This window comes from Barbus barbus (genome assembly GCF_936440315.1).
Source record: "Barbus barbus genome assembly, chromosome: 24".
Classification (NCBI taxonomy): domain Eukaryota; kingdom Metazoa; phylum Chordata; class Actinopteri; order Cypriniformes; family Cyprinidae; genus Barbus; species Barbus barbus.
In genome coordinates, this window is record NC_136752.1 from 2,529,974 (window position 1) to 2,545,831 (window position 15,858).

Here is a 15,858-nt window from a genome sequence, read left to right on the forward strand (position 1 = left end):
AGATTAATAAGGTATTCGCTGTACTAGGAACAAGTTTATTCTTCCCAGTTTTTGTATTTATTAGAGATTGTTAACAGCTGGTGGTCATCTCAGTCAGGATTGCCATCAGACTGGTACCAGGGAACTTTGGGTCAAGAATGAGGTCGTGAAGAAGGCCTTGACCTTTCTCCCGAGCCTGAGGTGAACACATAGCACTCCGCCAGAGATTCACGAGGGAACCACCTGTTTCCAAATAAATAAATACATACAAAAAAATAAAAAGATCCCAATAACCTAGACTGAGACTGGGTGTTTTCATTTATATTGGTTAATATTGCTAATAGTCACTTGACAAAAAAACGTTAGCCTGGTAATCACTCTACAATTATGCAATAGTTGTGCTCTACTACAAGCAAACCAAGAAGCCCTTTGTGCAACACAATGAAATCATGTGAAATTGTTTCCCACCAAAAATGTACATCGTACAATCTACTCTGATCACTGTTTGCTTTTTTTATTAATCCAAGCCACAAATGCATGTAGCATGGTACGAAAGTCTAAGAATTTAAACATTTAAATCAATGTCTTTGTAGAGACGCTCACATTTTATTATTCCTATGAAGTTTGAGATGCTCTTTGAAACATCTAAAATCATGCTAGAGAATATTATCATCAGGTATTGTTCATGTTGCTCCAGTCCTGCTGTTATTAATGGGATAGTAGTTAACCGAAAATAAAAATTCTGTTATAATTTACTCAGACATATATTATTCCATGTTGACATTTTGAATAGACTTTCATTGTATGAACAAAATCACAGAATGAAAAGATGAGTGAACAATGACAGATGTTTTGGGTGAACTATCCCCTTAAAGGGATACACCACCCCAAAATGAATATTTTGTCATTATTCACTTACCCCCCATGTCTTTCCAAACTCGTAAAAGCTTTGTTCATCTTCGGAACACAATTTAAAGTGCCCCTATTATGCCTTTTCGAATATTATCTTTCATGCAATGTGTCATGTAGCAGTATGTGAACATAAACTTTCTGCAAAGTTGTGAAGCCAAAAGTGCACGATATATAAAGTTATTGTCTATCAAAAAAAAAAAAAAAAAAAAAAAGAGTCGACTCGCAATCGCCTAAACGAGTCGTCAGGAATTTGAATCTTATTCTGTTACGGAAGTACAGGGGCAATTCTAGGATTTTTTTAATGGGGTGGCATGGGGGGGCCAAGATTCAGTCAGGGGGGGCCCATGGGAAAAGTCATGTGCCCCAACTCAAGTGGGATGACATAAAAAGGGCACTGCACAAGTGCCTGGACAACTCATCTCTCTTTTTATAAATAAAAACCACTAAACAGACAATACTTGTTCTCAACTTCTTTCATTGTCCAAACACAAAGTCTAGTGAACTTTTTGTAAAAATTGCTCATGTTCTGTTGCTGCAAATAGATGGCTGCTGGTGTAGTCCTCTCTGGCCCTCTCTGACCTGTGCTGCCAGGTTCAGGGCTGCTAATTTGCTGGTCTACTTGCCCCTGCCTGGTGGATTGGCTCTGACATGCATTCTACTGCCTCTACCTGTCTTTGACATGGTTTCTTCTTGACGATGTATTCTTCTTCAATGTATTGCTGCTGTGCCTTACTTTGTCCCATTTTCATTTTATTTTTACCAAAAATTCTGTCTAAAAAAAATAAATAAAAATATAACTTAATCATCAATATTACACAAATACTATATTTAATAGCCATATTATCATCTGATTAAAGACTAAATCATTTAATGTGAAGCTGTTCTTGGACATGGCCAGTGGTGGAAAGAGTACTGAAAAAATATACTCAAGTAAAAGTACCATTACCTTCCAAAAAATGTAGTTTGAGCTAGGGCTGGGCGATAAATCGATTTTATCGATTAACTCGAATGTGTAGTTTATGTCGACTTGTTTGAATGAAAATATTTTTTTCAAAAAAAAAAAAAAGACGTGTACTACAGAACTCCAATAAATACGAGATAGGAGATAAATATCAATACTTTCTCTCGCAGTTATTTTACTATGGAGCGGCAGTGGCCTACTTACCACACATTTTACAAGATTAGATGTTTGTCATGGTGCTCATGAGCTGCAAATCATTCGTCATCGTCCTCGGTCATCTCTCCTTACTCTATGTGGTAGGCTAAGTGAAATTTGATGTTCTGTAATGCAGTGTTTCCCATACATTGATTTATTTGTGGCAGCCTGCCACAATATCAAAACTGACCGCCACAAATGTTTTTTTTTTTTCAAAAAGCTTTGACTTCGTTGAATAAGCAAGCGCTGCTCGTTTCAGAATTGAATCTCGGGGCGGGTGTCTTTATATCACTGCATTTCTGAAGGAAACCGACTGTTTTGGATGTCATTTTCATTTCATCTTGTATAATGTCTGATAAAGCAGCGTTTGTGAACAGAGCTAATTTGTGTACAGCGTTACCAAGGAAACCGCTATTTCTCCTGCTCTACAAGCGCCTCCTGCTGGCAGATAATTAATTTGCATATATGCAGCCACAAATAAAGTCCAAGTCTGTGGGAAACACTGGTAATATAACAGGCAACCGTTAGCAATCGTTACTTGTTTCCTGTGCCTTTCTGAATACTGAATATTTGTTTTACTGATAGTGTTGTAAAGCACTTTGTGACTCCTTGTCTGTGAAAGGTGCTATATAAATACATTTTATTTACTTAATTCAAATTATTAAATGGATGCCACCTTATTGGGACAATAAAGCCCTCCCTACACCTACCCTAACCCTACCTGATACTTTTATTTTCCACTTTTTGATTATTTCCTTAATTTTTATTGAAAATAAATGCCTTTCCGATGCTATATGAGAAAAAAAGTTTGGTATAAGGCGGGATCGAACTCGGGTCAATCGCATCAAAAAGCATAGGCCTACGCCTTACCATCTACACCACTGAAACTTATGCTATATGAGCGTCTTTTTGTTGACTAACTCAATCGCACGTTGGTGGGCGGAGTTAGTGTAAATATCCTTTGCCATCCTTTCGCTGTAAATACACACTCCGTAAAGTTAGAACTTGTTTTGAACAATTTCTTTGTCATCTGCAGATTGATTTTAAGTAGGGGGGAAAAAAACTATTTAAATCGTAAATCTGATTTTTTGTGAAAAAAAATCGGGGATTTTTTTTTTTTTTTTCAGGCAATATCGCTCAGCCCTAGTTTGAGCAGAGTAAAAGTACTTGTCCAAAAACTATTTGAGTAAGAGTAAAAGAGTAGCCCATTTAAAAGTACTCATGATTATTGAGTAGTGAGTACTGAGCTGTCGATTCTACCCCCTCATAATAACCGCTCTACGCTGCAATTTATACATTGTGACCCTGGAGCACAAAACCAGTCTTAAGTTGCTGGGTATTTGTAGCAATAGCCAACAATACATTGTATGGGTCAAAATTATTCATTTTTCTTTTATGCCAAAAATCATTAGGATATTAAGTAAAGATCATGTTCCATGAAGATATTTTGTAAATTTCCTACTGAAAATATATCAAAACTTAATTTTTGATTAGTAATATGCATTGCTAAGAACTTCATTTAGACAAAATTAAAGGTGATTTTCTCAATAATTCGATTTTTTTGCTCCCCCAGATTCCAGATTTTCAAATAGTTGCATCTCGGCCAAATATTGTCAGATCCTAACAAACCATACATCAATGGAAAGAATATTTACTCAGCTTTCAGATGATGCATAAAGCTCTATTTTGAAAAATTTACACTTATGACTGGTTTTGTGCTCCAGGCCTCACATTTAAAAAACGTACATTCTGTAATTCACATTATCTTGTTTGTCATACAGAATGAAGAATATCTATCATCCAACAGTTTTCATTTTGACTGCCAACTCTTTAAAACGCATCAAAACACCACAGAAACAGTATTCAGTTGAAAGTTATTCTCAGTACAATTATCCCCATTTAAATCATAAAGTTTGAAAAAATGATTTAAAATCATGTTATTGCACATAAAATATTAATGTTTAGAACAGTGCAAATACAAACACCATTAGAAACTCATAGTTCAGCATCACACACCATGATATGGGTTCAAAAGAGAGCCCATTTCTCTCCAAAACGGTGCCAGTTTTAGCATTTTGCAATAAAGAAATAAGAATAACTAAACTTCATAATTTATGCTACAATTTTAACAAATGCACATTGCTCTAGAAGGCTGGCATCATGCCATACCTTTTACATCTTGACTCGAATTGTTATGTTGAAAAAACTATTTGTAAGGAAAAATTACGGTGGCCGAGAGAGCTCAACGTTTTGGATTTGCAACGTTTCTCAATTTGCATGTGTTGTGAGCATTTGCAGCGTTTCTCAATTTGCATGTGTTGTGAGCATTTGCAGCGCATGTGTTGTCAAAATGATGAAGATGTTTTCTTGATTTGCTGGTGTTTTGTCTATTTGCATGTGTTTTCTGAAGTTGCAGCGCGTTGAGCTCTCACGGCCACCGTAAAAAATGAATTAAATAGCCAAGTATTTCTGGGGAAACTTTTTCAAAAGAAAACACAAACGCACGCGGCGGTCTCGGTGGATCAGCAGCATCCACAACTGACCGGAACAAAAAGTGTCGACCTTGAAAATTGTTTATGCGCGAGTGCACTTGCTAAATGACGGCGGCGTGTATAAAATGGATACAAATAAAAAAAAATAAAGTTTATTAATGAGCTGCAGTTTTATTTCATCACGCGCTGACACAGAAGCAGTGTATTAACTCCAGGAGTCGTCAATAAGGTGCAGATTGGTCCTCAATTTGAGTACATTATTTCAAATCGTTTTACAGTATTTCCAACACACTTTTTCACGCGCTCAAACTCATCAAAAGTCAACAAGTTCAACAGCAACAACGACTTTTCCAAGTGACTGCACGCGAGAGAGAGAGACGAGTTCACACGGCACCATATTTCAGGTCATGTAGAGACGCACGCAAGCATATATACAAATCATGTAGTAAGCAGAAATCCGAAATTTACATTAACATTAGAGGAAGATGTGATGCTTGAAGAATGCACTTCCTTCATGCATGATAAACAGCAGTTGGCGATTAAAGTTTTCTATGCACAATTTGATTTGACGAAAGTCATGAGACCAATTACTATCTCTCTATCCAAACATATTAAAAATAAAATTAATGTAACGACCAAAACGGAGGAAAATAGCGGAGTAATCACTTACCGATGCATCACTTAAATGTACTCAAGTAAAAGTAAAAGTACACAATTTTTAAACTACTCAAAAAAGTACAATTACTGATAAAAACGACTTAATTATTGTAACGTGAGTATTTGTAATTCGTTACTTCACGCAGATAAACACAGATAAACACAATCTCTAATTGCTTTCAACATACATTTTCAGCTTCTCGGGAACTGATTGGCAGCGAAGCAGGTGTGTGTTCTACTTCAAGCGGCTGTGATTAATGTATGATATCAGCGGCAGAGCCTGAGATTTTAAATGCACCCAGCTCCCGCACCGCAGATGTTATACTATGATCAGTTTGCGCTGTTGTTAGGGGCCGGTGCCACCCGGGTGTGTCTCACTCGTACTGGAAAGTGAAGCCCCCTGGTGGCTGGCTGCAGTACAGGTCATAAACCCCGCCCTCTCCATGTAAACGAATGGGACTAGTCATAACAAAAAAATTAATTACACTTCCAATACAATTTTCCAAAATATGATTTTGGTCATTTAAGGTAGTTATCACGCTGATATATGTTCAATTGTTTGTTTTTGTGGTAAGTTTGATTTTAGCTAGTAATTTGATGCTATAAAAACAGGGCGTGTCGTTATGATTGATTGGGTCTGCGGGAGTTTGATAAAAGAGAGATAAAATTAAAGATAAAATTAGAGATAAAATTAAAGCTATTTTTTGAGAAAACTCAACTTTTTACCTTGGATGCATGTAAACCTGTTTTAGGAGCCTCATAAAACAATATTAGCAATCTTAAAAATGCATAATAGGGGCACTTTAAGATATTTTCTTGGTCCGTAACAGGTTCATCTGTCGCTTTTGCTGCTTTCCGATTCAGAACTCGACACTTTCCACAGTTTAGCAGTGATTGGTTAGTCATGCATTTTAAGTGCTGAGATTTAGCGTGTCAAGTTTAACTTTCAAAAATGTGTGGCTTTTGCTAATCCTCTTTTCTTAAAGTCAATATGAAATCAAAACTGATCTATTTGCTTTCATAATAAATGTTCCTGGACTTATTGTGAATGATTCATTAGTGTGTGTTATACTAGAGAAAAAAATATTTTCTTTATTAGTGATGCATCAAAATCTATTTTTACAGAAAGGTAAAATCGCTGACACACTTCTTTGGAAATTGTTTCAGTCAATAACCTATTTCAGCCAAAACTGAAAACCGGGAGGCTTGTGATTGTCCCATTGACGGCAGAGGAAATTGCACTGTCAAGGTCCATAAAAGTATGAAAAGCATGGTCAGAATAGTCCATCTGAATTTAATGAAGCGACGAGAACACTTTTTCTGCACAAAGAAAACAAAACAACGACTTTATTCAACAATTTGTCTCCTCTGATTTAGCGTAGCGCCATTTTGGAGAATATCTGCTGGACTCAAACTGCATATGCTCTTGTGTGTCACCCACGCCACACGGATGCGCTGTTTTCATTCAAATCAAAGCGTAAACAAACGTAGAATACACATCCTTGTGGCGCGGCTGACACACAAGAGTTAGTCTCAGCCTCAGACGGACCGTTGGCTAAACGTCTGATGCATATGGCACACTTTTCTTGAAACACTTCAGGAATGTCAAAGTTGTCATCTGACTGGTTGAATTAAACCGGATTTCTGGGAGACGCGAGTGTCGCGTTAATTTTCTGTCCACCGGGAAACAAAGATGCCGTGGCGCCAAACCGCCTCACGAAAGAAGAAAGCCGTCGTGTTTACAACTGTGACAACAAATGCTTATCAGGGTCAACTAAACTCTGGATTTTCAAAAGCATGTGAAATATTTTAATTTCGCGGCATATAATCTTTAAAATACATCCGAGAGTTTCACACACCGGTTTGTTATTGTGGTGACATTTCCACGCCCCGAAACGTGACGCTAAACAAAACAAACTGTAATTGGTTGTTTGACATGTCGGTCAAACGGCCTCATGGGCGGGCCTTGGCCGATGAAAGCGGACATCTATTCCAGACCTTCAGCCGTCAGTCTGAAGGTCTGGCTATGCGAGACTACACAAGAGTGTACGTTGCTTGCATCCAGCGGATATTCTCCAAAATGCTTTTCATACTTTTCTGGACCTTGACAATGCAATTTACTATGCAGTCAATGGGACAGTCACAAGCCTCCTGGTTTTCATCCAAAATATCTTAAATTGTGTTCCGAAGACTAACAAAGCTTTTACGGGTTTGGAACGACATGCGGGTAAGTGATTAATGACAAAATTTTCATTTTGGGGTGGAGTATCCCTTTAAAGCAGAGGGGGTGACATCAAATAAGAATACATTCTCAAATTAAAAGTTACTTTTTCAATTTTATTTAATGGATAAAAAGAAGATGAATAAAAATGGAAAAAAAAATATTTATTACAGTGCTGAGGGAGTTTCACTAATGGTCTGGACCCAGAACTTTTCCCGCTCCCACCATTTCCTCTGATATTCTTACCAAGCAGTTGATTGACACTGTTCATCCAGCCGAAGACGTGGAGTGTGTGGTTCTCCTCAGCGCTGAGATCGGCAATGTTGGGTGGTCTGTCAGACTCCTGCAGCACTCGGCTCGGCAGAGGAGCCATGAACTTCTCGGACCTCTCGATGTTGGCGTGGAAATGAGCAGCTGATACATATGCAGCCGAGTTGAGCCAGCCCAGTCCAAACCGCACCTCAGGAGAGGAGTACAGCTTCTGCCTATAGCACACAGTTCAAGAAGCCTTAAAACCTGTTTGATTGCAGCATACGGCACCTGCCAAACCGAAGCTTGAAGAATACTGTCAATAATAATGTCAATGAGCAACAGTTTTATTAAATGTATATATATGGACCTTTCACTGCAGGCGGAGGAGGCGGTTTGTAGAGACACCTCTTCTGCTGCCCACAGCAGTCCCAGGATCTTGTCCTTCTTGCTGAAATCGGTGTCGTCAGAGTTACTGATGTGCTGCAAAGACTACCGAGGAACACAGAAAATAGCAATGGTGAGCAAACTGTCCCTTTGCTTAATTGATATTATGTGCTTGAATTAGTTTGAAAAACCTTTTGCACAAAGAAGTAAACATGGTCAGTATCACACATTTGCTGACATCCCGTTAGTGAGAGACTAGTGAATCTAGTATTCTTCATTTTATGTCATAAATATATTGATTTGTCATTGATCTGCGATATGGTCAGACACCTTTGGAGCCCACTATCTATAGACACTGTGACTGATATCCCTTTCTCTTTAAAGTTCACGTAAACATAGTGTTGTGGTGTCTGTGTACAAATATTCCATGTGCATGCATGATAATTGCTCTTGCTGCTTGACACTGTATTGCGTTTAGTCTGTAGTGTTTGTTACAGAAGGTGTCATCTTGACTAAACTCTTGTCACTTTGGAATAAAAGCATCTGCTGAATGAACAAATATACTGTAGGGTGAATTATTAGTTAATTATTACATGTTTTCCCAGTCATCTCAATGGCAAAAAGTGTCCCATTTGACCTGAATTCAACCTAAATGTGCATCTATTGAGTGTAACTTGAAAAATGACACCTGGAAAAATGTTTCCCACTTGGTCATGGCATCAGGATATTTGGTGGAACAGTCTGTGAAGCTGGAGCAGTAATCTTGAGCCACCTCTGCTGGAACCTGGATGTTCAGCTGAATCTCACCCTTCCCAACTACACCTGTCTGAACTGCTGCCAGGAATGGAAGCACGGACATGAAGTAGTTCATACCTAGAGAGAAAGTGGCATAATGAGAAAAGACAGCGTGCTTCACTTTACATCCATCTAATGGTGCAAATATAGAGCTGCACTTACATGCATACCAGCTCTGAGGAGAGATGCAAACCGGCTCTGAACTTTCCTGTCCACAGGTGCTGCTGCTGCCAGGGCTTGGGTCAGTCAGGCGGCCTGCGATATAGAAACAGACGACAACCAAAGCTGAATTTCCCTACTCGTATACATGTAGATTTCCTAAGCACAAGTACATATGTATTCATATTTACATTCATATGTGTATGCAAGGCAGCTTTTTCACCCAATTATTCCAACAACGTATTTTAATTATTCACACACAAAATTTAATATTTTTTTATACAGACATTTTTCAGGTTTCCTGCATTGTGAGGCCATTTTTCCCCCATAACCCAGCACACACACATGATGTATTCTATTATTTATTGCAACCAATAGGCTTAGGATAACTTATACATTGTTTCATTGTTACTTTCTTGTATTGCACATTTATTATCTGTATTTGTTGGTAGTTGTAGTGTAACTATTTCAATTACTTTATTAATGTAGCTGATTACATTTGATTACTTACTTTTTGATTTACTAAATTTATGTTTTCAACTGTTAATCATTTTGAAACATGTAAACCAGACAGGGTTAACCTACAGTAGTATTCAACACTGATTACTGTCAGACTTTCAAAAGCCTTCATCACTTGAATTAAAATGATACAAATTTAATTTTAAAGCACAGCCACCACAAAATCAGACTTTAGCAGCTTTTTACTTTGAGATCATTCTGATGTTAATTACAGAATTAAAATCATAACAAGAAATAGTTTAATAGCTATCATACTGTCTTTGAAATACAATTCTTGCATAGCTATGACAGGAAACACTGACATCTAACAATGCCTTTCGAAAAAACCTGTTAATCTTTAAAAAAATTAAGCATATACATGAACCCAAATAGGAAATAAAACAGTTACTGAATAAACACATGTTCTATTCTGTATCTTAAACTCCTATTTTAGAGCAGTCAGTGCAATTTATGAAAGAAATCAATCAAATCTCTCTCTCTGTGTGTGTGCATTTATCACATTATGGGGACCAAATGTCCCCACAAGGATAGTAATACCAGTAAATTTTGATCTTGTGCAGACATTTTTTAGGTTCCTATGAGGAAACAAGATTATAAATCATACATAATGAAGTTTTTTTTTTAATCTAAAAATGCAAAAAGAGTGATAGAATCTGTAGGGCAATAGAAAATACAGTTTGTACAGTAAAAAAAAAATTACGCCTATGAAATGTCCCCATAAAACATGGAAACACAACATGTGTGTGTGTGTGAAAATATTCAGATGTAACCCCCTTTGTAATTGTTAACATTTTCATAACTGTAATTCAGTTACACATTTTTTTCTCAGAACTTTAACTGATTACAATCACATTTATTTTGAAATTAAATTACGTAATTCTGTTAACTAATTACTCCCCAACACTGTTTATCGTAAGAGGCTTGTTTCCTATTGTTACATCGCAGAGGTAATAGATTATACCTGATCTGAGCTTCCAGCCCAGCTGCAGAGGGAGGCTCCACAGAGGGCTCTCTTTGTCTCCAGGGCCCATGGAGCTCATGTAGGGATCAGTAGAATTGATCAGCAGCTTGTACAAGGCCATCCTCTGTAAGTAATCCCACGGGTTTACCTGGATCACCCCATCGACTGTGGACAGCTGGGAAAGCTCGCTTGGTGCTTTGTCCCACTGAATAGGAAGTCCATTCTCAGTAACTACTGCTGCCTGGCCAAGCACAGCTAACAAGACTACAGCAGCCACCGCTCTGATGAAATCCATGCTGGGGAATCTAGTTGGACTGCCAAAGTGCTGTGGTCAGTGGAAGAGCTTTAATTTATGGCCAACCAAAGAACTTTGGTCCCAAACGGAGAAAGGGCCAAACAGGAGTGTGGGTGGGGATCAATGCATACAAGTAGAGACATTCTCTCCAATGTACACATTTTGATAAACATTGATAAACATTTCTTATGCTCAATTTTCTCAATACTGTACACTCTCAGTAACCATTCCAGGTACAGCAGTTGTCACTCAAATGGTACTAACATGTGCATTCACACATTTGGAAGACCCTTTCAATCAAAGTGGCTGTGATTGAATTCAACATTTTATCAATTCATGGGTCGGTGTTGGAGTAGTGCTGTTTGAGCTACAGGAACTATTAGGACCTCTTGGCACTAATAGCCGACTGACAGCGGTGTTGTTTAAGTGCGGCATTCAACAACGTCAACATCTGGAGGATGGATGGTGCGTGGAATATATATAAACGAAGTATATATGGGAAATGTTTCGTTAGTGACTGTTTCGGTAGTGACAATTTTAGATACTTTTGAACCTAGCTCAAAGATGCTAATCAGCACATGGTTAGCTAGCACAGTTCTGAACAGTGGTACACATATAAAAACTAAATGTTATGGAATAATGCCCAAAAAGTGTGCTTAATTGTAGAAAAAAAGGTGTTCAGTAGTGACATTCTATAATAATAAATGATGATTCTATATATATTAAGCTTATTAATATTTTAAAGTTATTGTAGAAGGATCTTAGTAAACATCTGAATCAAGATTTGAATACTTGAATGCTTTTTAAATGTGTTTTTTTGGTTTTGGGACAGAAGTTTGGACCAATTCTGTAGAATGGCCCATATAAACTGTTTACAAAAAAAAAGTGTATTTCGTAGGTATGTGTTGCTAGTTTCTATTGCGCTGGGTTAGACCCTACTCTGAGGTAGGAACTAAGTTAGTCCCCCCAAAATTGTTCCCAGTTCCTGTGGTGCGAACATGGCAAAAGGCAGGTATTTCTTCCAATAGTTACAGGAACTAGGAAAACATTCCATTTGCAAAAATTCCTATGTACCCTAAAATACAACATTAAGATTTACCTTTGGAGAGTATTACTCCAGTCATGGCTGTTGTGTCCATAACAGCACCATTTTTTTTTTTTTTTTAAATGAGAGTATGCAATATTAATGTAACTGTTGTATATTCTTTATAGGAAAACAAAATCAATGTCTTGTATAATGCATTACTTAAGAGCACTGAGAAACTTGTGTAATAGTTAACTTGGAACAATATGGACATAGGGTCAGCTAGTAGTTTGTAAACACAAAGAGCATATTTGGATAGTCTGATCACCACCCCGCCAGAGTACAAGCGTGATATAACAGTTCCGTGTCTGTTTCTCCAGGTGTCACTGAGGACAAACAAACATTTATAGGGCCATTTTGTATTGAGAGGTTCTAAAATAAAATAATGTTTGCAACTTCTGGGGCCTCATTTATAAAGCGTGCGTACACAGAGATTTGATCGTAGAGTGTGTGTGTGCTTAAATCCACACTAGTGCTCATATTTGTAAAAACTTGTCATGGAAAAGTGCTTAGTGTCTCGTCAGTGTCTGAGCAGATGACACTTTTTCTTGTTGGAGTACTGCAGGTTTTTAGAAATGTAAGCTGTTCTTGCAGCTCGCTGTTGTAAATTAAAGGATTTGGACAATGACTGGTGATCTTTTATATGTTAATGACATTAATTAGGAGTCGTTTACAAGGCAGAAAGCTCGAGTTCAAGATCATTTGTAATTTATAGATTTCACATCTGAAAGAAAGGTGCACATGTGTTTTCTGTACGTACGCTCATTCTATGAATCACATGTGTGCATATTTGAGAGATGATCGTAAGATCAAGTTTAGGATTGTTTCTGCACAACATTTTATAAATGTGGCCTCTGGAGACTTCAGTCAATCTTTTAATTAAGCACTGAATTGGGTTGGAAGCTATAAATATTTTATGTCTGTTGATAAATAGCATATCACTTAGATGATACATTAGCTCAGTATTGAAATTAACACATGAGAGGCTTTTAAAATCCAGAGAAATTCTGAATCTTAAGGACTGCTAACATGCAGAATTAATTTCCTGTAGATTGTGTATATGAAAAAGAATACTTAAAAGTGAACTGATCCTCTTTTTCTTGTCATTGCATGACATTTCAAACAAATGCCAAGTTGTTTTATGCTATTTTACTGTATTTTAGATATTATGTAGAGTACATTGGTGATCAGATGTTGTTTTAAATAGTGCTTTATAAATAAAATGACATTGGCATTATGTTTGTGCATTCCAGATCAACATGATAGAGTCAGCTGAATTATTAGGTTAGCAATTTGATTGGTTCCTTAATGTGATTCTCCTAGCCTTTATTATGGCTAGTGACATTAAAATGTAAGTAGAAACAATCAAAAAATATTTTCTTTTAAAACACTGCAATAATCTTTGTTTTTTTTAAAAGGTCTCCAATGTATTTTTTTTTTTTTACAGTGCAGCTATAGATGAATGTACTTAATACTGAATTGGAAGGCATCCACACTAATGACTATGACATTTGCTCTAGTTAAGCATTAAAGTGAGAAGTCAGTGTTCATTTGTGAATGCAGTTATGGCTAAAAGGTGTTGCAGATTGACTATATTGTCAATATAGCAGAGGTGAGCAAAAATCACCAAAACCTGATATACACAAAATCTTGATATAAATTACAAATTTACGCTCATCAAATGTATCAAAATAAAAAAAGAGTGGTCTGAAAAATGTTTTTAGCTAAAATACATAGCGATACATAGGTGATTAGCTGTCTGGCCAACTGAGATTTCACTGTGGAGATAAAGTTTAGGATCATGATTCTTCAGTAGTATTGCAGCATACTGTGAGCATAGTTTAGCACTATTTGTTTGTTTTTGGGATCTGACAGAGCTGGACTTGGACCCGGAGAGTGATATGACGCGTGTCCTGTAATTCAGTGCATCTCAAAGCTGTCCTGCATGGAGACACCCATCACTGCACGCTTTACCGTATATCTCACATATAATTCTAGTCACCTGCTCATTAGTAGAGACGTGACCTAAAACAGGAGTGTATGGGAGACATGGTGGGGGGCTCTAGGACATCTTTATTATTATTTCTCTTTTTGTGGTCTGAAAAAAGGTCATATGGCATTAGAATTTGTATTTTTTGGCTCAACTATCTTTTATCTTATATCTCTTGTGCATGAAAATACAGTGCCCTCCAAAAATATTGGAACAGTAAAGACAAAATTGCTCTGTTGGCTGTGGAGTCAAGACATTTGCAAATATGATTAAAAGATGAATATGAGACAAAACTACAAAATGTCACATTTTATTATTAGCTGTTTCAACACATACATGTTTTACCAAATAAAAAGAACAGCACTTTTAGAGTTTCCTCCCTCTATCTGATGTGAGCATAAGTATTGGAGCAGTTGTCTCACAGGTCTTTCTAAGTGATCAGCTGTGTCCTGTTGCATTAATTCTTCAGATATTAAAAGCAGGGAATGTGTCGTATCAGTTATATCCATTAATTCTGCATTCTGAATCTTGTATTCGATGATGACACACACAAACCAGGATGAAGATGCAATTTGGATGCTAAAAGAAAAGAGGAAGTCAATTAGAGCTATAGTAAAAATAAAGGGCATGGAGAAATCAAGAGTTTGGAAACCACCAGCAACCAACAACTACCTGATCGGCTGAGAAAACAACAGTAGTTGATGACAGACAAATCATAAAAGCTGTGAAAATGAACCATAAAAGACATGTCTGTAAAATACCCAACAACTTCCAGAAAGCTGGGGTGATGCTCTGACAATCTACTGTCCTCAGGAGACTTTGACACAGAATTACAGATGCTACACAGCAAGATGCAAACCTCTGACCAGCACCAAAAATAGAAAGACAAGATTAGAGTTTGCAAAAAAGCACAAAGGTGAGCCAGAAGAGTTTTGGAACTGTGTTTATGGACCGATGAGACAAAGATGAACCTTATCTAAGTGATGGGAAAGAAAAAATGTGGAGAGAAAAAAGGGAACTGCAAATGATCCCAAGCATACAGCCTCATCTGTAAAGCATGGTGGAGGTGGTGTCATGGCATGGGCATGCATGGCTGCCTCTTGAAAAGGCCCTCTCAACTTTACTGATAACTTAATGTATGATGACAGTAGGATGAATGAATTTGGAAGGGTACAAAACCATCTTGTATTCCAGCCAATATTCAAGAAAATGCCACCAGATTAATTGGGAAGTGCTTCATATTGCATCAGGACAATGACCCAAAACACCCTGCCAGTTCAGTCAAGGAATTTATAAGAGCAAAGAAATTGAAAGTCTTAGATTGCCCAAGTCAATCTCCAAATTTAAATCCGATTGAACATGAATTTCACCAGCTGAAGAGGAGAGTAAAGGCAGAAACTCCCCAAAACAAGCAACAATTGGAATTGGCTGCATTAGTAAAAAAAAGTAAAGTCGTGACGTATTGTCAAGTATGGTGACCCATACTCGAAATTGGTGCTCTGCGTTTAACCCATCCAAGTGCACACACACAGCAGTGAGTAGTGAACAAATGCGCACACGCACGCACGCGCACGCGCACGCGCGCGCACACACACACACACACATGTTGGTTTTGCTATACTTGAGAGGACTCTCATAGGCGTAATGGTTTTTATACTGTACAAACTGTGTGTGCTATTGCCCTACACCTACCCTACACCTAAACTTAGCCCTCACAGGAGACTTTTTGCATTTTTACATTTTAAGATAAACTTCATTTAGTATTTTTAATAATTTATTTTCCTTGTGAGGACCGGCCAAATGTCCTCACAAAGTCAAAAATCTCAGGCTTTACTGTCCTTGTGGGGACATCTGGTCCTCACAAGTATAGCTACACACACACACACACACACACACACACACACACACACACACACACACACACACACACACACACACACACACACACACACATACGTGTTTTGCTATACTTGTGAGGACCATGACTACAGAGCATGTTGTG

The 15,858-nt window shown here is 37.5% G+C and overlaps 1 protein-coding gene across 1 annotated transcript; it reads right to left on the reverse strand.

The window, feature by feature from the left end:
• Window positions 1-70: 70 nt before the first annotated feature.
• Window positions 71-10,827, reverse strand: LOC306844074 (protein leg1a-like; the record flags this gene model as incomplete). Its single annotated transcript, XM_079375951.1, has 6 exons — window positions 10,488-10,827; window positions 9,011-9,103; window positions 8,742-8,926; window positions 8,037-8,158; window positions 7,664-7,902; window positions 71-222 (listed from the first exon to the last, which is right to left on the reverse strand). Exons 1-6 carry the CDS (start codon window positions 10,780-10,782, stop codon window positions 71-73), a joined length of 1,086 nt encoding a protein of 361 aa, XP_079232077.1. The 5' UTR covers window positions 10,783-10,827.
• Between the last annotated feature and the right edge of the window lie 5,031 nt (window positions 10,828-15,858).